Source organism: Protopterus annectens, chromosome 3.part0 (assembly GCF_019279795.1).
Source record: "Protopterus annectens isolate FY-2018-M chromosome 3.part0, PAN1.0, whole genome shotgun sequence".
In the NCBI taxonomy this organism is placed as follows: domain Eukaryota; kingdom Metazoa; phylum Chordata; order Ceratodontiformes; family Protopteridae; genus Protopterus; species Protopterus annectens.
The window spans coordinates 912,570,911-912,597,914 of record NC_056731.1 but is presented as its reverse complement, the minus strand read 5'-3'; the positions used below and the strand labels follow the sequence as shown (position 1 = coordinate 912,597,914).

At 39.4% G+C, this 27,004-nt stretch overlaps 1 protein-coding gene across 1 annotated transcript in view; it reads right to left on the bottom strand.

Moving 5' to 3' along the window:
• Positions 1 to 27,004, bottom strand: part of ENOSF1 (enolase superfamily member 1) — an 852,891-nt gene that overhangs the window by 57,031 nt on the left and 768,856 nt on the right. The window contains exon 15 of the mRNA XM_044065235.1: positions 20,441 to 20,522. Within this exon, the coding sequence (XP_043921170.1) occupies positions 20,441 to 20,522 (82 nt within the window). The remainder of the gene's footprint in view (positions 1 to 20,440; positions 20,523 to 27,004) is intronic.

Genomic DNA, 27,004 nt, shown 5'->3' with positions numbered 1-27,004 from the left:
TTTTATGTAGGACATTGGCTATGTTTATCTCTAGAGGCTATGGTAAAAAGTTAATTGAGGATGCTACTTCTAAAGTATTTGGAGGTAATAATATAACACAGCCAGTGAGGAATATTCCTCTGGAATTTAATATTTGGGGAAATAAACTGAATCATGGAGTTAGGAGAAAGATTTATTTTGTCACTTTTTTAATGTTTTTAGTGATGATTTAATTTCTTTAGTTAAATATTATTTGTTTTTTTTTTTGTTGAAATTTCATGATTTGGTAACCCTTCTGGATAATTACCATGTGTATCTTTTAAACGTAGTAGGAGTTTAAAAGACTTGTTCGTTCATAATGTTTTTATTCTTCCATCTGGTAAAGTTCTTCTACAATGTGTTCCTTTAGGTACTTTTCAAAGTGGACACTGTTATTCTTGTCAGTATGTAGTGAATTTGTTTCCAAACATTAATGTCATTTTTTTTTTTTGATAAAAAGGATAGATATGACTGTAACACTGAGGGTGTAATTTGTGCTCTTTAATGTCCTTGTGGTCTTTTTTATATTGGTCAGAGTAAAAGAACATTTAAGTTGAGATTACAAGAACACGTCAGATACATTAAACATAATAAGCTGGGGAGTCTTGTTGTACAGCATTTTAGTAACTCAATCCTTTCTGGATTGGAAGCCACTATTTTAGAAAACATTTGTTGTAAATATGTTATGTTGATGTCCTCAAGTGATCAGGGAGATTTTAAAACGTAAGAGTACGTACACTGATAGTATATCATGGTTATATGTATATCATTGTTATATGTATCTTACTAGAATTAGTTTTGGAACACAATGTTTTTGTTTGGCAGAGAGTTATTTTTACAAAGATGGGGGGTTGCCATGGGCACCCCGTGTGCTAATCAAATCTGGTAATGGATTATTGGGAAGAAGAACATGTATTTCATCATCCTGTATTCTCCAGTCATATCAAATTATATCGACGCTTTGTGGATCATGTGTTTTATATTGTGGGATGGTAGTCAGTCTGAGTTGCAAGAGTTTTTTAAATATGTTAATGATGTCACTGATTTTTTTATCTTTTACACACACAGTATCTGATTCAGGTATCGATTTTTTGGATGTGAAAGTAACCAAGAATATACATGGACAGATACACACTACTATCTTTAGGAAAGCCTGCTGGAGAAACAGTCTGTTAATACATGACAATATGCACCATAGGCATGTATTCCCCAGTGTTGCTCAGAGGCAATTTACTAGATTGTCCAGACTGTGTACTAAACTTATGGATTGTGTTTCCAATTTAGAGCTAGGGGGGTATATAATGAGTGACATAGAGTCAACCATGGAAAGGGTTATGTCAAACAGGGGAATGATCACTAGACCATATTTATTTAATAGACAAGGTCAGAAACAGTACAGTAATAAGAGAAGGAAGTGGGTGAACAATGAACTGAGGTTTTTACCAAGTTTACCAATCATGTATATTTGGTTCGTGACATTATTCAAAAGAATTGGAGTCTATATTGATAATAAAACAGCAGATATTGTTGGATCCAAACCCAAATTTGGGTTCAGGAATTCTAAGAATATGAAACAGTTGCTGTGTGACAGAGGGCCATGTCTGGCCAAATCCCTTTCGCACAAGTTGGGTACGTTCCCTTGTCATAGGTGCATAGCATGCCTTATGATTAGTAAACAGCAGATATTTAAGCATCCCAACTTTGAGTTTACATTTGAACTGAAAAGTTATACAGATTGGCAGACCCACAATGTGGTCTATCTTGCTACTTGTAGAGCCCGCACCAGTTTTTATGTAGGTAAGATGGTGCAAAAAGTAAAAGGTAGAATTTGAGGACATGAGCATGACATAAAAGTTCTAAACATTCAAAATGCTTTAGCCAAATATATTAAAGAAAATCCAGGGCATGGCTTTTCATTTAGAGTCCTGTAATGTGTGAAGGCCAACCCTATAAGTGGTAATTTGAATAACTGTGTGGAACATTTAGAGTTATACTGGATACTTAAGTTGCAGGCTAATAAGTACCTAAGGTTAAATGCTGCTGTCTGTCTCAAACCAGCTTTAAAGAGAAGGAGGAGGAAGTAGTTGTATGATGTCAATTGGGGAGGTTTTTTAGCCCTTCAATGATAGTTTTTTGTTTTATTTAAATTTGAAACTGCTTTTATATGTTTGCACTCAGTTTGGATCTGAAGAAGCATTCCAAAACGTGAAAGCGCTTATCCTGGATTTATTAAATATACATTTTTTTTTACTTTTTATATGGTTGTGGTAGCCTTGCTGTTCTTTGGTTTTTATTTGTTATACAGTGTGTCCAGCATAGGCTTTTACATGTTTTGGAGCCTTTTTTGCTATTTGTAAATATGTTACAGAATCATTTCTTGTACTTTATAAAGAATTTCTGTTTATTTTAAAATTTAATACTTTGGGTCTGAATAATGAATGTAATTGGAGGGTTTTAATTTAATTTACTCTAATTAGTTTATTGTGTAATTATTGGATTGATTGACTGATTTGTAATTTATTTGGTCTATATATATGGTGATTTTTTAATAGCCATTTTACTCCCTGATGGCTACTTCTAAGCTGAGGTGCCAGAGTGTTATTAAAGTTCTGCAAATTTGGTTTTACTGGTCTGTTTTTTTTTTGTTTTGTTTTCGTTTGGGTACTTGGTTTAGTGATTTGCCATTTCTGGATCTTTCTTTAATAAATCTGTTTGTGGTAGTGCCCAAATTCACATTATCAGTTATCTGCCTTACCCTCTAGACTATCCACTACAAGAATCTTCACAAGGTGTCTAGCTCCAGTTATAGCTCATTGCAGGCTATAGAGTTTCCACTTTTTTTCTGTAATTAGACAACTTACTTATCTTTGCAAAGTCTTTTTCAAAGTGTCAGGAATCTCTCTCTTGGATGACAGATCTTATACACAAGACAGGAATCCAAGAGAACAATCAAAAGTCTTTCTTGACTCCTTCATTCAGGACTGGGTTCCTGGAATGTCTACTAGGCATCTCAGTTGAAAGAGCTTTGTGATACATCGACAAGCAAGGGAGAACCAAGTTGTACCCCCTTTACAGACTAGCCGTGTTAGCTTGGGATATAACTTCACAGCACAGTCTCAATCTACAGGCATCTTGCATTCTGTCAGAACAACACTGTGTGGCAGAGAAGTAGAGTGGAACCAGAGCAGACCCTCATGAATGGAAACTAGATCAGGGGTTCTTCCAACATTTGATTCATCTATGGGAAGTTCCTCAAGTAAGACCTCTTTGCCTTGTCTCTGAACAAGCAACTGACAAAATTCTATTCCATGACTCCATGCATGAAGGTGGAAGACAAATGCCTTTTTTCTCTTGGACAGGAATGTTCCTGTATGCTTTCCACTCAAATCCAGGGTACTTCTGAAGATTGAGAAGGAATTCCCCAATATTACTGTGGTGACTCCCATCTGGCCCAGGCAATTGGCAAACAGTCTTCTTCTGGAAATGGTCAGGGGTAATTATCAAAAGCTTCCTCACAGACTTTAGCTACTCACACAATAACAGGGGTGTTTGACACATCCCAACATCAATCATATTTATTTGACTGCCTGGATGATAAGGTCTTAATTCCTTTTATCTACCTGTTTACGGAGGATGTGCTGCAGCTACTCATGGAGGCAAGAAAGCCTGCTGCCATAAGGTCATATATTAGCAAATGGAAAAGGTTTTGTTAGTTGGTTACTACAACATAACCAGCACCCATTCAGGACTAGTCATTCTCTGGTTTTATAATACGTGTCTCAGTTACTACCCTATGGCACTTCTTATTCCACTATCAAGGTTCATCTATCATCCATTTCAGCATGTGCCCATGGATCCTCCTCTTTCAATTCAGTCTCATGTCAAAATGCTCTTGAAAGGGGTCTTGCATGAGAGGCCTCAACAAAAAAAAAGTGGTGGCCCCTCTTTGGTATCTTAATTCTGTGTTTGAGAAGCTAACACTTGCTGTATTTGAACCAGCTATTTTGGTTCTTAACATGGAAAACAGTTGTACTGATTGCTCTGGCCTCTGTAAGAAGGGTATCTGAGTTGCATGATCTTATGTTGAGTCAACCCTACCTCATTTTCCATAGGGATAGGGTTTATTTGAGTACTAATCAATCTTTTATGCCTAAAGTGGCATCAGAATTTACTTTAAGTCACACTATACACCTTCCCATTCTCTTTCTTGAAGCTAGAAATAAAGGAGAAAGGACACTGCATAACATGGATATCCACAGGCAACTCAAGTACTATCATGACAGAACCAAATCTTTCAGATCTTCAAATCAATTGTTCATTTCTTATGAAGGGAAGAAGGCACAATCTGTGTAAAAAAATTACTATTTCCAAATTATTGTCTAAGACTATTATCTTTTGTTATACTCACAACAACAAAAGTATTCCAGGCAGGGTCAAGACCCACTCTACCAGGGCCATGGCTTTTTGAAAAGGGTTGTACTCCAGGAGTATTTTAGAAGCTGCTATTTGGTCATCTGTACATAGTTATACAAACCAATGTAAGCTTGATTCATTCCCTAGGTCCAGATCAAGTTTTGCTAGGACCATTCTCCAGAGGCTCCCGGACTCTTCTCCTTCCACATCCCAAATATAGTTAGCGATGGTAATCTACCCATACAGTTAAGGCTACTGCAACAATGATCAATATGATGAACATAGTACAGTTGTGTAAGCTGAACTTACTATAACAGCAGATGTTCAGATGATCACTGCTACAGTAGCCAATCCATCCCCCTTTTATTTGTGTGTGTTTTTTATGTGAGGGTGTTTATTTTTTGTTGTCCCTAGCACTGTCCTTTCAGGGCTCAGCCTTCCTCCCTCTGCTGGCAGGAATGTTCTGAAGTGCTATGTGCTTAAACTTGTCTTACAGTCAACCCATCTCGAGTTGCTTGAAAGTTTGGGCACATGGAAGGTGCCCTGAAGCTTTGCAAGCTGGCCAGCTGTTATATCCTTGGCAGAATATAACCAATATTTCTAAGGTTACTTCAGTAATGATTATTCAAATATTTACTTTTATGGGAAGTTCAACTTACAAAACTGTACTTTTCTTGCATAAGCAATGACATTAGCTTGTTTTTTACCATTATAAATGTTCAGTAGGAGTCAAGAAATCTGCAGCTGAAAGCAGTTGTGCTTTCTGTTCTATGCTGAGTGACAATGACAAAGATTTCTTCATACATCTTGTTGTTAGCTATTTTTTTTCTGTCATTGCTGACTATGATTCTCTGGAGATGAGCTGTCTGCAGGTGCAAGCAATTACTGTTGAGAGTTCTGACCATTATTTGCTGAGGGAAATACAAAATTTCAAGGTACAATGGCAAGCAATTCAGTGACAAATAAAGTGCAAAATTATTTGACGTGAATAAGGGATAGCAGCTTCCCTAGCAGCAGTAATACTTTAATGTATTTAATAGAACAATGTATAATTTAGTTTTATTTAAAGATAGCCATTGCATTTTTTTCTTAGGGCTAAAAGTTCATGTTTTCTGAAAGCATACCACCTGTTTTTTATACATCTGGGAGGGGAACAGGGATAAGGAAAGTACAGACTCTAATATGCATAAGTGGGAGCATAGGCTGTAACATGCACTTTAAGACAAGTAATCTTAATTTTAGGTTAAGTAATGCTTGTATTTTCCGCTATCGATTTGGGCCAACTAGTTCTATCTGGTGAGTTAAATTTCATTTTTTGAAAATGTTCATAGTTTTGTGTGTTTGTTCTAAGTTAATAGGTTATTGTGTGCTCTGAAAATGTACTTTTTTGTGTGAGGGTTTTCATTAAAATATAAAGTCCTGAAAAATGTCACAGAGGTTCAATCAGAGATGACAAGAAACAACTGTATAAAAGATTAGCTTTCCAAACATTAGTCTGCACATGTAATACAAAAAAAATTGGAAATACTTACTCAAAAAACTGTCATATATATAAGGTAGAAACAATAACTTCTTATCATAATGGCTACATTATGCATATTATCTCGGAATGTAAATGGCCTTACGGGTATAGACAAAAAGGAAAACATACGGAATTATACGAAGATCCCTTAAACCTCCTATAATGGAGGCTCCTGGGATATATGCAAATGACCCATTAAGAACATCAAAGTGTTTCACCTACATGGTTTCTGAATGCCTATGACCTTTTACTTTTTATGGCTACATTCAGGTGAATAAAGCCAAACCCCACTAGCTATGAGCATACATGTTTCAGCCTTTTTATTGGCATCAAAATGTAAGTGGACAGTTTGGCTCTACTTCAGAAACACTGGATCTTTAAACCCAGCTGATGCCCATAAACATTAAGATACCCGCACAATATCCCTATTGACATCCAAAAAGGGTAAAAAGGTCATACAGACATATCATTCAGTAAAAACTGCAGGGAAAAACTCAGCCAAGCTAGAGTTTTCACTATGTGATACCTTAAACCTCCTGTAATAGAGGTCCATGGGATATATGCAAATGATGGGCAAGAGTAAAGTGGAATAAGTTGAATTATACCCATAGGCATTACCTAAACTAAAATTATGGTTACTCATGATAAAGTGCATGCTACAGCCTGTGCACTCGCACTTATTGGTTGCTCTTTTTTTATTATCTCCTTTCCCCTCCGAGATGAGAAAAACAACTTATATGCTTTCAGAAAAAAATAGCTTTTAGCCTTAAGAAAAAGTGCACAGGCTATCTTTAAATAAAACTAAAGTATACACTGTTTTATTAAATGCATTAAAGTAGTAAAGCTGCTAGGGAAGCTACTATCACTTATTTACTTCAAATACTTTCAAACTGTAGTTTTCATTGAACTGCTTGTCCTTATACCTTTAAATTTTGCATTTCCCTCATCAAAGATTCCTCAGAAATCTCAAGAGTAATTACTTGTACCTGTAGACAGTTCATCTTCATAGAAACATAGTCAGCAATGAGAGGAAAAAAACAGCTAACAACTTTGCAGATGCATGAAGGAATCTTTGTCAATTTCACTCAGCACAGAATATAATGTACAAACTGCTTTCATTTACATAGTTATTGAAACTTAGCACTTCTCATTGCTCTCACCATTTTGTCTTATTTTTCCAAGCCTACTTGTTTATAAAAACACTTTATAGATTTAAGCCAAATGCATTAATCCATACAAAAATAAAACACGTTGTCTCCACATATAATATAATTAGCGGACTTCTACACCCCACTCCTACCCCAGCAACCCAAGATCTCATCATAATTTAAACTTGCTTTTGTCCAGCCTTTTACATTATAAAGCCTATAATTCTTACCACTAAAAAGTATTTATTTACTTTAACATCCTTATGACATACAACAATCACTGAAAAGACTCCTCCGACTACCACATTTAACATACCCCTGACTATACACTATACAAATCTGTTTTACTATCCAGCATGCAGTTTATACAAGTACTATTAAGAACAACTACTTTACTTACAGCTTTTTTTCCCTTTTAATGTCCTTCTAAATATTAATGACATAAAGTGAGGTGATTGCTTTACAGTCCGCCCACAAGTTTAACAAAGTCAACAAAATCTTTCTCAGCCAGCTACTTTTTCTTGCACAGCCATTCTTCTCAAATGTGACGGATGCTTTATAATCCCACATTTACTCACTAATGTATTATCTAATTTCAGTGTTGCCAGTGTTCTTCCTGTTCATCTCCATTTCCCAACACCAAACTCTGGTTCAAGTCCAAGGTACTCCAGATCCTTTTATTCAACTCCTGTGTTTTTTTCTGTCTCTCAAGTATTTTCATTTGGAACACTGGAAATGGTTTCACTGGCAAAGTCTCTCTATGAGCTTTATTGTCTGAAGAATGAGAAGCAGAGTCCACTTCTGTTCAATGGCTCACTTTTTATTGGATAAACTTTTGCATTTCCTCCTTAGCCTATTCTTCATGAAAAATATCTTTGATGCTCCAAACAAAAAACATTCTGAAGACAACTGGATACAACAGCTTGAATCTCACACCTGCCTCTCAACATTCCCTGGTTACTGGGATACATTTGCTTCTCTTCTGTCTGGTGTACAGCGAATAATCATTTTGCACAAACTCTCTGCTGTCTCCAATTTAAAAAAAAAAAACTATTCTGTCGCAGTTTTCCCAGGATTAACTCTTTCAGCCGGTATGATTGCATCTTTACTAATGTAGGTCTTTCTCCTGGCTAGGTTTGGAGCATACACTCTGTGTGTCCTTTCAATTAACAAATCCTGCTGTGGAATACTAGTCTAGTTTTTTACTTGTGCTTTCATAAAATGAATCCAGTCTATTCCCTCCTGTATATCTGATACAGTTAGAAAATCTCATGCTTTTCCTGCATGCTCTGTTTTCTAACTCATCATTTTTTGAAACAGCTCTTCTTGAGAAGTTTCATACTCAGTCAGCCTTTTAAGTTCAACCTCTGATTTTTGCAGTTTTATCAGTTCATCCAAATAGCTAGTTAAAGATTTTACTTTTCCAGCCTTTTATTATTTTAGTTGAAATTCTCCTACTCCTTTAATGTTTCATTTATTTTAGTCACTTTGAGGATATCTGATTTATCTGATTTACTTTTTTTTCCCTGTAAGTTACTGGAAGCCAACTCCAAAGTATCAAAGCTGAAGCTTGAACTGCATTTTGCTGTATAGCTGTAGGATTAGTTTCAGTCAGTGCCTTTTCTAGTTGATTTTCTTTCAGGTTTTCTAACTGTCTTCTTTGCTGGCACCCAGACAGTGTGCTTACTAGCCAGTAACTGAATTTTACTCAAACTGGCAGAATTACTACCTCTTACTTCTCAGTATCTTTTTTCATAGTGGGAGAGCTGAAATTAAGCTAATCGGTTTGCAGCCTTTTTGTAAGTCTCATTTATTCCCAACCTTTTAATCCAATGATGGCCTGAACAAAAATCATGAGAAGGACAAGACATTCCCTCTTATGTTTTTCAAGGAATAAGTTAATAGTATTACAGGTTTAATGCTCAAAGCTGACAAAATTGTAGTTCAGAATAAGCTGAGAAAGCAAATGCTTGCAAGGAAATATAAATAAAATCTGAGAACAGTGCCTGTTCCTAACCCTATTTAACACCACCTAAAAATGACAGTTACCTTCTATACATCTCTCTAGTATTAGACTAGGCTGAAAATGAATGCAGAAACAACCACAGCCATATAATTCAAATGGTTGCTGCAATGTAGATAGATAAATAGACAGAGCATACCTCCTCATGCCTACCCACAAAAATACAGTCATTTTGTCTGTACTCCTCTGATGTCTGAATGGGACAAAAATCATACCTCTCAATCTGGAAACATCAAAAATCTGGACAAAGGCCCACAAAAATAGGTACAAATCTGTATACTGAGTAACATAAAATTTGCATACATAATTATGTAACTCCACCAACTCCAATGGAATTGTGGGATACCAACTTTCAAACACAAACTGAAGAACAATCAAAATATGGTCCCAGACCCTGTAGTAAATGGTAACCATTTTTTGAAACGTGTAGCAATGATGTTCTTTATGATGAACGTTAGGATTTTGCTTTTGGTGATTTGCAGTACGCGGGTTTTGTGGTAAATGTAGAGCATTTAATGGTAGGCAATATTCTAATCTTAGCAAAAGGATATTATAGTTTGTTAGGAGCTCCAATTGTCATTCTCCATGGCCTACTGATCAGTGGTGTAGCTTCCCCACCCTCATAAAATCATGGTCAAATGGGGTCCCCCCATACACACATACACAGCCCTCCACCCTGCAGCCATTCCAATGTCCCACTGGCTATTTTGCCCCATTTACCCTAAACAATGTAATGTGTATACTGCTTTACTTCTACAGTGATTATTTGGATTTCATTGAAAACTTTTATTTTACATTTTATAGCACAAACACTAATAGGCATCTGCTAAACAAAGCAATACAGTCTCACAATGAAAACAGACTTAGCATTAAAACTTCTCTGCCCTTAAAACTCACATTCATTGAAACCCACAATCAAAGAAAATACATCTGGCCAGTGGTGGATAAAGATTACCTTTGGTCTGTTTTCAAATCATAGGCCCCTTGCACATGAAACAAACATGTGCTCTTTGATACACCTTCCTGATTGTATTAAATTATATTCCTTTTATAATAAAGCACACTTGTTAGAGCGTGTTTTAAATTTATTGTTTTGAACATTTTTCCAGTAAGCAATGAAACAAAATGCAAGCACCAATAATGACAAAACTACCCAATTCAGAACATTTCCATCATAAAAGTCTACTCAAACTTTTACAATCCACTCAGTAAATATGCACAATCTATGCAGAAGTAAAGGTCATCTAAATAATTCCACATTAAAGAGATCTAGACTGTAATTAATGAATAGGTTGCTGCTAGCAAACAACTTTATATTTCATTGTTTCATCTACAAATAAAGTGCCTGTTGCCCTTGAGAAACAAATTGCCTATGTTACATTAAAAATAAGCTAGTAATATTGCAAATGGGAATTAATGGCAAACTGATAACAGATTCATAGTTACTAAGTATCTCTGCCAAAGAGGACATTCTCATGACTGCAGCATCCACCCCTTTAAAAGTACAACACAACACAGTATCACTAATCCATCTATATACTGTGGTAGTATAACCCACAGCCTTCTGCATCAAAAGCAAATCTTCTACCTGTTGTGCTACTAACAATACAGACTTGGCATAAGCAGCACTAAACTTCTCCTCCCTGAAGAACTATGCAGCACAATAAATGTGGAAAAAGCCAAAATTTATCGGGGGGGGGGGCAAAGGCCCAAAACCAGGGAGGGATACACTTTGAACATTGCTTGTTTAATCTTAGAAAAGTTGCTAGAATAACATGTTTTGTGTTACCATGTTTTTCCTGAAAGATAAGAAGACTGAAACTTAAATGGCTATTATTTAGTGAATTCAGTTTTCACATCTCACTGATTTGCCAGAAAACCACAAATTTTAAGAGGAACAGACCAAAAGTATGAGCCAAATTTCAGACATTCTGTAAAATTTAACTCCTTGAATCACAAGTGATGGTATCAGTAGAGAATTTAGGCTCTTGCTTCTTGTACTCAAGGTACATGGTTTGAGTCTAAGTAACTCTAACTACTAGTCACACTTAAGTGAGGCATTTATACACACACACGTACACACAATATGCAGCTCTCACATAAGAAATATCTCTCATATAATAAGAAATATGCACACAAACATGTAGCTCTCACATAAGAAATATGCACGCATAGAAATATGCAGCTCTCACATAATAAGAAATATGCACACACACAAAGAAATATACAGATCTCATATAATAAGAAATGAAAACCTCGGCAGCTTTCACATAATAACAAATGCAAACATCAGCAGCTCTCACCTAATAAGAAATGCAAACCTCGACACACACTCTTGGACTTAAAATAAAAAATGCAGCTCTCATATAACATAACAATGCAGCAAGCCCAAAACAGCAATACGTTTCTCTCAGACATAAGAATACAGAGAGCCCAAAGCAGCAATACACAGAATAAGAATCCAGTGAGCCCAAAGAAAAGCACGGACATAAAATAAGAAATACAGCTCACATAAAATAAGAAACCTCGGACATAATTCAATTTTTTTTTTTACCTTTGTGCCTGAATAACAAGAGGAAAATCCCACGGACTGGGCCAAAAAATGAATTCTGACAGGCTGTCATGAAGCTGACAACATCGTGCATGCCCTGCATGTAATGATGTCAGCAACAAACCCCCCCCCAAAAATAAAACTTCAAAAAAACCCAGGAAATTCAGAAATTAAAGGGGCCAATTGGGAATTTTGTGGCACCCCAGTATTTTGCCCTCAAAAAACGGTATTTACCGAGGAATTCGGTATGGTTGAGAGGTATGGACAAAATGAAAGAAATAAAATACAGTAACATATTTCAAGTTGTTGCTGCCAAATATATAAACAGCATGACTCCCTGCCCATACCACAGAAAGATAGTGACCTGTACAAGCATCTGGTGTTTTATTGTGAGGAAAGTGAAAAATAAAGACCACAGTAATATAGTCTTATATTTTGCTTTTAGACAGTACACTGCCCCTAGGCAAATTACAGTGACATTTTGTGCACACCTCTGAAGTTTAATTGTGAGGGAAATTAAAAAAAATAATAACCACACTGTCCACAGCCCCAGCACAAGCTACAGAGACATTCTGTGTGCACCTCTGAGGTTTGTGACAAAAGTTTAAAGAACTAATGACCATACTGTTCCCAGCCCTAATATAAGCTACAGTGACCTGCTGTGCACATCTCTATCTGACTATGAGAAAAATTAAAGAAATAATGACTACACTGTTTGCAGCCACTCAACACAAGCTACAACAATCTTCTGTGAAAACCTCTAATCAGGGCTGGTTTTAGACACAGTGAGGTTCAACAGAGGACACTACTAAGTCTATATCTAAGTTCACTTATCCGGACTAGGTTGTGGGGGCCACAAAGCCTTCCAAAGCTCTGACGGCCTAGATGCTCTATGATGCATCTTATATTTTATTTTTAAAATATAATTACTTATTATCTGATCTTTTTTCTTACTACTACCTAAAAAGTTATGTTATGTGTCTGCCCATAGATAAAACATCAGCAATATTATTTCATACATACACACAATGCCCCTGACAAAGTTTGTCACAAGATGCACAAACACATACACACACACACACACACACACACACACACACACACACACACACACACACACACACACACACACACACACACACACACACACACAGGCACTGGATATTTACCTTAAATGCAAACTGGAGGAATGCAAATGCGCTTGTGCATGTTTTTTGTGATGCAACAGGAAACCAGAGCACATGGATAAACCATCACAAAAACAGAGACACTATGCAGATGTCACACAAAAGGAGTGGTAGCCAAAACTTAACCAAACTGAAGTGCTGTGAGATGGCAATGGTGTTTACTATGCCATTTTGTGAATGGTCATTTGCTTTTCATCACACATCCTTCCCAGTCCACCAAAGACAGACACTTATCATATATAATGTTGATATTTGACTGTGATGGAAAGTAAAAGAAATTATGACCAAATTGCTACTTTTAAATATACTGCAGCCCTGCCATCCACACACATACAAGCATACGTCATTGCAGTACTACTTTCACAATGGTTTCAACAAATACAATACACTATGTGATACTAATCCCTACCATGTCAGGTTAGTTTGTGTTGTTTAATAATAAGCAAACATAAGCAGGGGTAAGTAACTTTTATCCAAAGACAGACTCCATACCTATCAATTATGGACATCTCATTGACTGTGTACACCCCAGATGTCTAATTCTGGTTTAAAAAAATAATGACCACTAGAACATGCTTCAAGTGTTTCATAAAACACATAGAAATAAAGTACCGAATCTTACTTCACAGAAATGCGTACTAGTCTTACAATGTCAAATTAGTGACCTTACAAACAAAAAAGAGGGCCAGTTACCTTCATTCAATGACCGCCATCACCTCCACCCAGAAGTTAAATAATGGCCATGTAATGTATTTCAGTTTTGTTCCACACAAACTGTAGCCATAGGTTCATAGGTTGGTGCTAGCCTATTGGCCCAAGGGCCTACGTAAGCCTATCCAACAAGCTTCCCTGGCTTACACCACAGGAAAATATTCTAAGTTGCTTCACACAAACCATATTAGTCCTGCAAAGCCAAACTAATGGACAAACAATAACTGGTAATTTTCCCCCACAGATCCTTCGATGTCTGTGGACAGCTCAGCTATCAGATTCTTATAAAAATAAAAAAAATAAAATAAGAGTCAAACAGTTGCAAAGCCAGCCGCTACCTACCAGAAAGTACAGTTTTGTACCTACCATAAATGTAGATGTTCGAGTGCTAATACAGCTGCAGTCATAACAGATGGGTTATCCTGCCGTCAGGCGGGTCCTCGGTCGGCCGAATTCCAAAGTCTAGGTCCGACGTCGGTTGTCGTCGCTTCTTCCCTGACGTCAGTGCGACAGGGGTATAAAAGAACCAGCCGACACCATGTTCTTCAGTTTTTCTTGCCCCAGATGTCAGGTGCCCCCAGAAGGAAGGCAATACATAAAATTATGAAGTAATGCAATGCAATATAATCAGAAAACAGTAGTTGCAAGCAAATACACCATAAAAGAATACCCCTAGAGGGGAAGGAGGGAGGGAAACCTGGACTGCAGCTGTATTAGCACTCGAACATCTACATTTATGGTAGGTACAAAACTGTACTATGTTCATCTTGCATACAGCTGCAGTCATAACAGATGGGTAGAATCCCAAAGCTAAGAAAGGGGTGGTAGGCACTAGGTGGAACTAGGAGGAGCCAAAATGCCCTGCAAGACTGCAGTGGCAAAGCCTGCTCTAGATTTGGAGTATAATGGAAGGTTGTAGTGTTTGGAGAAGGTATGCACAGAACTCCAAGTGGCTGCTTCCAAGATATCCTTGGTAGGAACTCCTCTGAGGAAGGCTGCAGAGGTGGCTGTGGCCCTGGTGGAGTGAGTTCTAATGCCTGTAGGAACAGTTTTGCCATGAAAGGAATAGCAAAAGCGTATGCAGTGGGCTATCCATTTCGAGATTGTCTGCTTGGAAATTGGCTTTCCTGGAGCTCCTACCGCATAGGCCACAAAGAGCTGTTTTGATTTTCTGAAAGGCTTTGTTCTGTCCAAGTAATAACGCAGTTGCCTGTGGATGTCCAAGGAATGTAGTAATCTCTCCCCTTTGTTTTGAGGATTGGGATAAAAAGTAGGTAAATGTATGACCTGATTTAAAGCTACCCTGGATACTACTTTAGGCATAAAGGAAGGGTTGGTTCGTAATGAAACTCTGTCCTGATGGAAGATGATAAAAGGCTGGACAGCCATGAGGGCCTGTAGTTCTGAAACTCTATGAGCTGAAGTGATAGCCAGAAGGAAAGCTGTTTTCCAGGACAAATATTGCAAATCTGATGAAGCAGCTGGCTCAAAAGGAGGCAAAGTCAGTTTTTCCAGAATGAAATTTAGATCCCAAGCAGGCATTGGTTGTTTCCTTGGAGGTCTTAAATTCTTAGCCCCTCTGAGGAACTGTCTTAAAAGAGGGTGAGAGAATAAAGGAGGATCAGTGTTGTATTCTGCAGAAATGGCTGAGGCATGGATTTTGATGGAGAAGAACGAAAGTCCACTGCTTAGTAGTTCAGCCAAATATTGTAGTATTTGAGGTAAATTCAGTTTTCCAGGGTTGTGGCCCTTTTTCTCATTCCAGACACAAAACGCGTTTCCATTTTATGGAGTAAGCTTTTCTAGTTGATGGCCTTCTGGCCTCCAAAATGACATCCTGCACCTCCTTGGAGAGTAGGGCCTGCTGTGATGCTAAGGAATCTTCCATGCGGCTAGATTGAGTGTTTTTAGCTGACTGTGAAGAGTTTTGAAGCTGTGCTGAGTCAGAAGAAGAGGCATTAGAGGCAGGGTCCATGGACGGGAATGAGTCAGGCTCCTCAGGAGTGGGTACCAGTGTTGCCTTGGCCAGTCCGGAGCAATGAGGATCATCTTTGGTCTGTCTGCTCTGGTCTTCAATATGACTTTGGGCAGCAGAGGAAGAGGCGGGAAGGCATAAACTGTCATTGATGTCCAGCTGAAAGAGAGAGCGTCCACTCTCCAGGCCTTTGGATGGAAGGTCCTCGAGCAGAATTTTGTCAATTGATGATTTTTGTGGGAGGCAAAGAGATCTATGTCTGGCCTTCCCCATTCTTGGATTATTTCTGTAAAAACTTTTGGATGCAACATCCATTCATGTGGATCTGTTATATTCCTGCTTAGGTTGTCTACTAGCGTGTTTTCCTTGCCTGGCAAGTACTGTGCTTGTAGTTCCATTTGTAAGTCCATGGCCATGTTCCAAAGTGATATGGCCAGTCTGCATAGGGGATAGGAATGTGTTCCTCCCTGCTTGTTTATGTACCACATAACTGTGGTGTTGTCTGTTCTTATCAATAGTTGACCTGGTTGTAGAAGGTCCTTGAAAGCTATAATAGCATTTATTACTGCTAGCATTTCTTTTTGATTGATGTGAAGGTGCTTTTCTTTTTGGGACCATTTGCCCTGAATGCATGTGCGCCCCCCAGGCGTAGTCCGAGGCGTCTGTTGTGATGACTTGATATGCTTGATGAATGGAAGACCTGTGTTTGCTTGACATGCTTGAGCCCACCACAGAAATTCCTTTTGCAGACATGGAAGTAGTGGTATTATTGTTTCCAAACTGTGGCTGTGTTGAGACCATATGTTTTTTAGGTACCATTGTAGTTTTCTCATATGCAGCTTTGCACATGGGATTAGCAAGATGCAAGATGCCATGAATCCCAGAGCCTGCAGGATTTTCCTTGCAGTCAGCCTGGTGCAATTTGCCAGTGTTTTGAAGTATTGAATTAGTTGCCCCTGCTTCTCTGGCGTGAGGTAGGCCATCTGGGTGTTTGTGTCCAAATTGACACCCAGGAAAATTATATTTCGAGAGGGTATTAGCCTTGATTTCTCTTTGTTGACTGTGTATCCCAGAGAGTTTAATAACATTATTACATAAGCCAGATGTTTCAGAAGAATGTGCTTGCTGTCCGCTTGGATCAGGCAGTCATCCAAATAAGGGAATATTTGTATCCCTTGAAGTCTGCAGTAGGCAATTACTGATGCCAGGCATTTCATGAATACTCTGGGCACAGTAGATAAGCCAAAGGGCAATGCAGAGAATTGATAATGGGTTGAACCTGCAAGAAATCTGAGGTATCTTCTGCAATTTTGTCTGATTGGGACATGCAGGTATGCCTCCTTGAGGTCCAATGTTACCAGCCAAGACTCCTTGCCCAGCATGGGAAGAAGTTGCTGTAGAGTGAGCATCTTGAATTTTGGTACGTGTAGGAATGTGTTTAGGATGGAAAGATCCAAAATAGGTCTCCAATCTTTTCCCTTCCGTGGCACCAGAAATAGCCTGGAATAAAAACCTTGACCTTGTTCGTGTGTAGGTACCTCTTGAATGGCTTTCATGTTTATAAGATCTGAAATTTGCTTTTGTGCCTCTGCCCTTTGATTGTGTGGTAGTTTTGGCATGCCTCTCATTTTTGGAAGGGTATGAAAGTGGAATTTGTAGCCTCTGTTTATAATGTCCAGGATCCATTTGTCCTTTGTGACAACATGCCAATTTTTTGAGAATAGTGCCAGCTTTCCTCCTAAGGGGGCTGCCATTTGAGACCTGGTTGGCCTGCAAAGGGGAAAGTCATTGGGTTTGCTTTCTGAAAGATTGTGAGTTGTCCTCACCACCTCTTGGTGTAGGAGCTTGCCATTGTCTGCCTCTGTACGATCCTTGTGGTTGTCCTCTGCCCCTCGAGCGTCTGTATCTGCCTCTTTGGGGTCTGTCCATGGCAGGAAAGGTCCAGTTTTGGAAGGCCAATTTCTACTAAAACGTGGTGGTTGAACCTGCAGAAATTCTTTCACAGTTTGCATTGATTTAGCTTTTTCCTCCATTTTTCGTAATACTTCCTCAGCATTTGCCCCAAATAGTACATCCTTTTGAAGAGGGGCATCTAGTAATTTAGCTTTGACATGATCAGGCAAGGTTTGTTCCTTGAGCCAAGTATGCCTGCGTATGACTGAGCCTGTAACAGCAGCTCTACATGAGGCCTCTAGAGCATCAAAACCACATTGTAAGGTATGTTTACCCACTTGTTCTGCACTATGCATCAAATCATGCAACTCCTTCAAGTCTGGTTGTTCAGGTTGTGACATTTTACTTTTCAATTGAGATAACAGAAGCTGTTGGTATTTTAGCATATGAAACTGACAGTTTAAGGCCCTCATGGTTAAGGTAGCCGAGGTATATACCTTTTTTCCCCACCTTTCTAAGGATCTGGAATCTCTCGGAAGGCAATGGATTTTTGGCAATGGAAGCCTTAACTCCCTTGGGTCCCTGTGAGATGGTTTCTAGGTCAGCAGCATGGCTTTTGTAAAGAAATTGGTGTGAGTCAGGAACCCTGTAGTACCTGTCAGGCTTAACTGGAGCTGGACGTAGAGAGTCTGGGTTAAGGCAGGCCTCCGAGTAAACATCATCTAGGATGTCCAAGACAGGAGGTATAGCCAGAGGCCTGTGCTGGGGTAACAAAAGAAATTCCCTGAGCCTTTTCTTGGAATCTGAATAATCCTGGCCTTCCCAGTGGAAGTGTTCCCTTAAGGTATGCAAAGTTTCCCCAAATGAGAAATCCTCAGGGGGGGGATACAGAAGGAATAGACTCCTCTGCATCAGAGTCTTCAAAAGGGGAGTAAGCCTGTTCCTGATCATCAGAGTGTTCTGAAATAATGGATCCCTGATCAGAGGAGGGGAATCTTCCTCCACTCTGGGCCTTTTGTCCGGAGGTGGCTGAGAACCTCTGATTAGAGTAATTAAATCCTCAGCCATTTTAAGCATCTGTCTCTTAGGCATGGGGCCTGGAGATGGGCCCTGTGTAACTGGTCTCTTAGGGTGCATGGTTGCTTTAGACTTGGTGAAAGCCTTGATGGAGAAAGAAGAGGAAGGTCTGAAGACACCTTGAGTGGAGGTGGACCTGTCCACATTCTGTGTTTCAACGCCAAGAGTGGCTTCGGTATCTGTAGTCGGGGTGTGGGCCAAGGAGCCTGCGACCTCGGGTACAGGAGACACCGCCAAAGATGTGTTGTCGGTAGTCAGGGGCTGCATAGGCGCCTCACTGAGAACCGGACCACGTGTAGTCGGCTTTGGCGTGGTGTCGGTAGAGGCCGCGGACCTCGAGTGTCGGTCCTTGTCTTTGCGTTTTTAGACAAAACCGGTGTCGGAGTATCCGACGACATGGTATAGTTAAATGCTTTCCCAAAAAAATGCTGGGCGAACTCCGCCCAACGCTTAATAGTGCGTTTGTTGAATGTAGCACAACAGTGACAGACCGAGACGTCGTGGTCTGGGCCTAAACAAGGTATACAGAGGGAATGGAAATCCTTATGCGGTATTTGCTTCCCATAAGAAATACAATTATTAACTTTGTCTGACTTCGGTCTGATGCAAGAAAAGTTTCCACCAACGGGGTACTTAGCAAGTTTCCACCAACGGGGTACTTAGCTTTTAAGAAGACTTCGGTTTTCCAAATTTTTTGTAATCTCAGGAGCTGGCCGACCGGCACTTGCGAACTGCTTCTGCTTCGGGCACCGCGCGGCAAGAAAGACTGAAGAATATGGCGTCGGCTTGTTCTTTTATACCCCTGTCACACTGACATCAGGGAAGAAGCGACGACAACCGACGCCGGACCTAGACTTTGGAATTCAGCCGACCGAGGACCCGCCTGACGGCAGGAGAACCCATCTGTTACGAATGCAGCTGTATGCACGATGAACATCAAAAACAGCAAAAAGGCATCCCCTACCCAAATGCTGTCCTATGTGGCCATTTAATTTGCCTATCCAAAAGACCAACAATGCCCCAACAACAAAATTCCCTATAAACTTTACCATTTCCCCAAAGGTAGTTTAATCAAGAGAGAAACCAAAGAATAAAACTTGTTGGTCATCTTTTTTTACTAGACTGTGTAGCTTCTACTGTAAAGGAGAGATTCTCACAGCTTTTAAGTCTCTTTACTTTAGTCACTTACTGTATTCACAATTATCAGTATGGCATAGAGCCACAATATAAAAAACAGACAATAAAGGTATTTATGAGTTATTTGTCTAACATAACATACTCACCATCTGCAGTGAAAGTACTGCACTGCAGAGATCTCAAAAACACCAATATACAACTAGTTTTCATTACGTGTAAAAACAGTAAATCTTAACAGTGTTTAGCAACTCAAAAGTAGGCTAAAATGACTACTAAATTACTTTTTAAAGGAAAATGCAAGGGAGTAAATAATGGTTTGAAATGGCAAGAAGAAATGAAAATCTGCATGTATGCAGGGGAACCTAAAACTGCTTGAAAATGAGACATTTGAAGTCTGTCGTAAGTCTGTTTATTGCAACAGTGCTATAAGGATACTTCTTGCAAAATAAATATACATTTCTTTTTCCTGATTCTGAATGCTTTCAGTGAAAATGCATTCTTGAAAAACAATACAATAAAAGATGAAAAGACAGATAATCCTTAAATGGATGCACACACAAAACATTATGGGGCACTTTATTTTTTACAGTGCTCACTCACTCGCCCCTCTCTCTCTCCCCCTCTCTATATATATATATGTATGTGTGTGTGTGTGTATATGTGTGCGTATACATGTATACACACACATACACATGCTATATTGTAGAGCTATTAACAAAAGACAGGCACATAATAAATACAAAAGCTTTATTTCCTAAAGTACAGAAAAGGTAGAAATACCATACCTTTGGAAGTACATATGATGCATTTTTAATTACAACTGGATGTTTGAAATGTTCGTGCAAATGGTCAACATATTCACACATTCTGAAAAATGTAAAAGAAAGTCCATTGTTGTAATTCATTTTTACATTTAATACATATTGCTTATTCTTTAACTATTTTATTATTGTATCTGTACTTACCACTCTTTCACATCACGTAGAAAATATTTAAAGTACAGTGCATTTACCTCGTAAAAAATAAACATTATCTACTTTTGACACTTATACACACTTATCTGAACTGAGGGATTCAAGGCAATTATGCCTACCTTACGCCTAACAGAAGTGTTTAGTTCACTGTTCCTATAAAGGCATCTAACTTAAATTCTGACAATCCATCAACCTTGCATTCAACTGGATAGCTTGTCCCTTCTGTTCACCATTCTCCCATTAACCATTTTTAATACTAGCCTTGCATTTTGACCTCTGAAGGCTTGCTGATTTTGTTCTTAATTATATTTCTATACATGGTCATTTAATGTCCAGGATCACCGAAAGATAATTATCCATTAGGGCTTTACAAACCAGAATGAGATCACAATATGTCCTGCTAAAAGAAAATTAGTAGACAATGAAAACTTAATTTGGCTTACGTAGCAGACATTCTACACATACATTTTTGAGGGGGTGGTAAAGCTTTTGGATGCAATCAGTTCTAATTTCTTGTTCTATTTTGAAGAAGAATACTGAGCTGTTGCACTCTAGTTTTATCATCAATAAGTTATTAAAACTTGATTGCTGTTAAGCAACTGCTTTTTGATAACAGTGCCAGAGCACAAAAATGTTTAGAGCAACGACTCAGGCAACAGAAAGTAGAAAGGGTTGTCACCAACTTAGGGAGCCTATAACAAGGAAGATAACAAGAGATCCTGTAGAGTTACTACAAATATTTTGGAAATTTTATGAAAGTCTATATAAAACAGAGAAATATGGAGATCAAGAAAAGTACAAATGGAAATGTTTATGGAAGAATTAAATATGCAAAGGTTAGAGGTAGACAAGGCTCAATTACTAATAGTCAGGATAGGAGGAGATGTGATAAAAATCATGATGTATAACCAATCAAAAGGAAAGTACCTGGGAATAGATGGTATTTCCTGTGGAAGTTTAGAAGCTAGGAGGGAAAAACTGATAAAGATCTGGAAGGTTTTAACAGTATTTTAAGAGGAGGAGAGGCACCAACTTCCTGGATGAAAACGGTAGTGGATGTAATACCTGGTAAAGCCCCAACGCATCCAGTTTCAAATGATTATAAAGTATTTATTTCTATAATGGCCTAAAGAATGGCAAAGGTGATTCCAAAATTCACAGACATGCATCATTGTGGTTTTGTGGAGGGGAGGCAAACATCTGACAATATTAACAGAGCAGTGATGATCCTGAAGGAAGCAGATTGCAAGAAAATACCATTGTTGTTGGTGGGTCTTGATGCAGAGAAAGCATCTGACAGAGTAAGCTGGGACTTTATGAGTAGGGAACTGGAAGCATTTGCATTCCCTGATAAAATGATAAGGTTGATTAGGAGGATATATGAGGGATCGGAGGTGGTAATTAAAGTGGGTGGGCTCGTCTCTGATAATTTTTGTTTGAGCAGAGGAACCATGCAGGGGTATCCCCTTTCCCCTTTGTTATTTGCACTATATTTAGAACTGTTGGCAAAGAAAATAAGAGACTCAGAAATTCAAAGATATAACTGGTATGGTAGTCAAGAAAAGCTGGCTCTATTTGCAGATGATATTATGTATACGTGACACTGCGGTGGTGATGCTGCGGTAGCATTGTCGCCTCATAGCAAGACGTTGTCCCGTTCGATTCTCAGCTACAGCGTCTTCTGTGTGGAGGCATACGTGAATGGGGCGTGCCTTTGTTGAAGGTTGTGCATCAGGGGTGGTAACCCGGTACGTAAAAATCCACTACCAATCATTAGCGGACAGGAGTTCCACTGTGGCGACCCCTAACCGGGTAAAAGCCGAAAGACACAAACAAACAAATTATGTATATGTGACAAAACCAGAAAAGGACATTTCAATGTTGTGGAACATTTTGAGGCAGTTTCAGATTTTGTTGAGATACAAAATTAATGCAGCTAAAACAAAGGTAATAGCTGCAAATTATGTACCCACACATGAATTAGTTCATCAATATCCATATTTACAGGGACACGATAAAATGAAGTACTTACGAGTATAGCTAAAAAAGGATATTGGTGTGGTACCTAAGGATATGTGGGAAGAGAATAAACAAAAGAGGATACAAAAACTGAGAAATTGGAAGCTCTGTTATATGGATATGGATAGCAAGATACAAGTAGTTAAAATGTTTTAGTCACTTTAGTTTTATACACATGTCAGGCATATTTTATCAACCAGAGGAGAAGTTGTGGTCAGCAATTAATAAAGAGCTTGAGGATTTTATCTGGGAAGGGAAGACGGCAAGAATCAAGTGGGATAAGCTGATTCTTCCACTTGAACAAGTTGGTTTGGGATTACCTGATTTGAAGGGGTATTTTACGGCTCCTAATACATAGCACAGGCAGAAACCTTTAATTCAAAGTAGAAAGGGATGATGATGAAACAGGAAAAAAGTTCAAGAAACAAGAATAGACTGGGATTTTGTATGCAGATCCTTAAGGAGAATAAAAATAACCATGCAGAATATTACATTCATAAAGTAGCAGAAGGTATTGTAAGAACTACGCCAACATGGGAATGGAGAAAGTAGATTCTGTTGATGGGAATGACTGGAATTATAGTTGCAGGCAATAGGCAGGAGGGGGCTGGAATTTATTGGAGAAAACTGGTAAAAGAACCAAGGTATTGGGAGCAAATAATTAGAGGGGGAAAGGTAACAGAATGGGAAGAGGCCAAGAATTTATTTGGACTGCAGGACAGAGGTTGCCTTCTCTAGCAATGACTGATATCAGGGTATAAACAAAGAGAAAGAAATAGAAGGATCCTAAGTGAAATACCAGCAATGGTGGAGTTTTAGTAGAATCTAGAACAGAAGCTGCTGTTAAAAAAGTAATAATTAGTAGAGCATACAAAATAGTGGACAACAGCTGCAGGAATCAATTACAGGAGGCTAGAAAGGATTGGAAAGATGGACTGGATAAGCAATTTACAAACAAACAATGGGGGACATATGTATGTCTCCTAAATATACAACAAAGGCTAGAGGATTTAGGACCTTGCTTGGAAGTGTTTACACAGGTATTTTTATACCCCAAGTAGACTCCAAAGAATTTTTCCTCAGGTAGACAGCAAATGTTGGGAGGTGTGATGGAGAAGAAAGAGGTAATTGGGGACATATTGTCTGGGAGTGTAATGAGATGGCAGACTTTAAGGATTCCCTGCAGACTGCTCTGTCAGAGACACAGGGTGGGCAAACTGGTGTGACTACGGAGATGATTTTTTTGAGCTATGATAGAGAATCGGAATTGCCTAGATACAGTAGAGCCTTGCTGAGTCTAATTATGGTGGCTGCCAATAAAGCAATTACTGGAAAATTAAAATCAAAGTCAAAACCAACTTTACTAGAAATAGTGAATGTAGTAAAGATAAAACAACCGGAAATGGGATCTTTAGAAAAGGGTAGGAGCAAATTACATAGGAAAAAATGGGAATTGTGGGGACAATACATGCAGAGGAGGAACAAGATTTAAAAGCAGGCAGGATTTGACTAAGCTATGTAATGTTTGACTGACAATGACTGGGTAGATTATACATGATGTATAATGTTTGCAACTACAACTGTTATGATTGCCTATGTCATACGTGATAATTTAATAACTTGTTTAAAAAATAAGTTATTAAAGTCATTAGCATGGAAGTTTCTTTAAGTGAAAAAAATCTCAGGATGAAGCTGCAATTTCAGCTGATTCTTTACAAATGTTCTGCACTACTTCTGCTTACTGGGTTAGTCCCATTAAACCAGTAGCCTGCTTTCATGGGAAACTGAAAATGGTGCTTGTACAGATACAGGAAAATCCAGGACACTGGCCAACTTCCTCTAATAAATCTGAAAAAAATGCCTTTTACAAACAAAAATAAATGATAGATGGCAGTTATATACATTTTTACTAAACATTAAGAGGTTAAGATGGTCATTAGGAAAGTCCATATTCTTAAATGGCTTAAACACAATAAAAAGAGTTATGCATTTACCATAACTTAGAATCTGTGCTATCCAGTGTCATTATTCATCACGGATGAGTCTTGGATCAGACCTCTGATCCAAGCCAGCAGTGCAAGTGATAGCTCCTGAGCTCAAGATCCTCCCCCCTCCCAAGATCCCCTGCTATCCATAATCCTTGGATCGAGTTTGCTAGACAGAACAAGGACTGTGAAACTGTCCACAATAAGGAAGAGGAATACTACAACACCATGACTCCCTAGTCACCAGAAGGAGGGGGGACGGAGGGTGGGAACGTGATGAATAATGACACTGGATGGCACAGATTCCAAGTTATGGTAAGCATATAACTCTTTATCTGATGCTATATGTGTTATTACTGATCACAGATGAGTTAGAGTCCCAAGCTATCCACAACCCTGGGAGATCTCAAGGAAGGACATGCTGGAGCACAGAAGAACCAAACAAAGCTCTACCCCTGGACACCAAGTCCAGTTTGTAATGTGTTACAAAGGTATGGGGATTTGACCAAGTAGCAGCAGCACAAATGTCATCCAAGGAAGTTCTTGCCCAAAAGGCCGAAGAGGTGGCCACCAACCTAGTAGAATGGGCTTTAAAGCCCCCAGGGATGGGAAATGAGATCTTAGGCTGGATCTAATATCCAAAGTGGATATTTAAGATGAGACCAAAGGAGGGAGAACCACATCTGCCCAGAAGGGGGCAATGAGGATGAGATGAGTCTTCAGGCGATGGGCTTTATGTAAGACTTTGGGAATGAGGGGAGTGGGAGGAAAATTGTACAGAAGACCCGGCAGCCAATCATGGACCAGAGCATCCCTGGGTGACTCCCCCTGTGGGGGTATCAAGGCAAAGTATTTGCTGCATTTGTGATCGATTGGGGAAGCAAACAGATTGCAGCAAATGAGACCTCAACAGTTGAAAAAATGACTTGCCACTGACTGGTTCAGGGACCACTCATGGAAACTCAGGATAGATCTGCTGAGCCTGTCTGCCAACACGTTGGAATCACCGGGAATATGCATTGCAAGAAGTAAGCACCTGGAGGACATTGCCCATTCCTATACCCTCATGGCCTCTCTGCACAGAGGATACGATCATGTCCCCTCCTGTTTGTTGAAGTACCAGACTATCGCCATGTTGTCTGTCTGAACTGCCACAGTACCAAGAGGGTGGTAGTCCCAGGAGGCTTGGAATGAGAGGAGGACTGCTCTCATCTCTAGAACATTGATGTGCAACTTGGTCTCCGATGGGGACCACGTGCCTTGGACCATCCTTCCCTGAAAATGCCCCCACCCCAACAGGGAGGCTTCTGTGGACACCATGGCCTGGGGCTGGGGAAGACAAAAGGGTTTCCCTAGAAGAAGGTCTTTGGACTGGAGCCACTATGTTAAGTGACGCCAGCAGACCTGAGAGACCCTGACTGTCATGGACAAAGGATTTTGATGATCCAATCACTGTGCTGCAAGGGTCCATTGAAGAACTCACGTGATACCTGGTGAAGGGATCCAATAGAATTGCTTCCGATCCAGAAGAAGGTGGACTTGTTCCTGAATTGCATCTACCCTGCGTGGGGAAAGAGCAGCAGTCTCTGACACCATGTCCAGAAGAACACCTATAAATTCCAATCTCTGGTGAGAGGCAAGATGAGATTTGGGAATATTGATTATGATGCCCTGGTCTCAAAAGAGTCCGAGAGTGTAATTTGTGGCTCGAGTGAGTTGATGCCTTGTGGGAGCCATGAGGAGACAATCGTCCAGGTATGGAAATACCTGAAACCCCTGCAGCTGGAAATGGGCTGCTACCACTGCCATACATTTGAACACCCAATGGGGGCTGATGTGAGACTAAAGGGCAGGGCTCGGAACTGATAGTGATTGGCCCCCATTTGTAAACGCAGGCATCTCCTGGAGTGTCTGTCGATTTTTATATGACAGTACGCATCTTTGAGATCCACCAAGCACATCCAATCATCCTTGTGCAGAAGTGCAAGAATAGACTGAACAGTGACTATCTAGAACTTCAACTTCTTGACTGACAGGTTCAAAATGTTGAGGTCTAGAATGGGATGCAGGTCCCTGGTTTTATTGGGCACTAAAAAGAAGTGAGAGTAGGTCCCGAACCCTCGTCCTGTTGGGACCTCCTGGATGGCTCCGTTTGGTGGGGTGGAATGTCCAGGAGTGATTTTTGAATTGGAGGGGGCTTATCAAAGGATATGAAGTATTCCCTGGGCACAATGCTTAGCACCCACTGGTCTGAAGTAATATCAACCCAAACCAGGGGGTGCAAGGAGATATGGCCCCCGACTGCCTCCAGGGTAGGACAGTCAGGCAGCGCTTCAGGACCACTGTGGGGGCTTCTCTGAGAAGGGTTCTC